A 613-nucleotide genomic window follows, 5' to 3' on the forward strand; every position below is an offset into this window, starting at 1 on the left:
GTGCATAAAGTGCAATAGCCACCCGTTTCTCCAAGCATATAGAATTCTGAAAGTTGGTTACTTTCTTTTTAATATGATCCAGAAAGCTACATNTTTCTCCAAGCATATCGAATTCTGGAAGTTTGTTACTTTCTTTTTAATATGATCCAGAAAGCTACACAATTTCTGGAAATCCCGTCTTTTCAATCTAAAGTTTTGCTTGAAGAAATCATCTCCGCAGCATTGACACTCGACTTCCCAAAACGTGCTAGCTCGATTCTGGAAAATTAAGTACATATATACGTAAATATACATAAAGCATATACTTTATTGTTTTGATACCTCTTGCCTCGCACAGGTTCTTTCGTTAGCATAAAGTTCCAAGTGGATGTACTCCCAAATGACAACTTGCACGTTTTTATACGAGAACATAAGTTCCATAATACTAGCGCGCCTTTTTCTTATTTCACTGATGGATGCATTTGTCTCTTCACTTTTGGCATAATTGAGAGTCATAGACACAAATAACTTAACCACAAAGAATATACATTTCAATCGACGCATTTTAATTTATTTTCTCTGCAAATAGTATAGTTTTATTATGCCAAAACATACATATCGTCGTTTAAAGTGC

The 613-nt window shown here is 34.5% G+C and overlaps 1 protein-coding gene across 1 annotated transcript; it reads right to left on the minus strand.

Moving 5' to 3' along the window:
* Positions 1 to 61: 61 nt before the first annotated feature.
* LOC108372689 (uncharacterized) lies at positions 62 to 572 on the minus strand (the record flags this gene model as incomplete). The annotated part of the gene is made up of 2 exons (XM_017628432.1): positions 322 to 572; positions 62 to 258 (listed from the first exon to the last, which is right to left on the minus strand). Coding segments are annotated over exons 1-2 (419 nt in total), but the record flags the coding sequence as incomplete, so codon positions are not given.
* Positions 573 to 613: the final 41 nt, after the last annotated feature.

The sequence above is a fragment of the Rhagoletis zephyria genome, unplaced genomic scaffold (assembly GCF_001687245.7).
Source record: "Rhagoletis zephyria isolate East Lansing unplaced genomic scaffold, Rhagoletis_zephyria_1.1 Rzeph_scaffold_05977, whole genome shotgun sequence".
Classification (NCBI taxonomy): Eukaryota; Metazoa; Arthropoda; class Insecta; order Diptera; family Tephritidae; genus Rhagoletis; species Rhagoletis zephyria.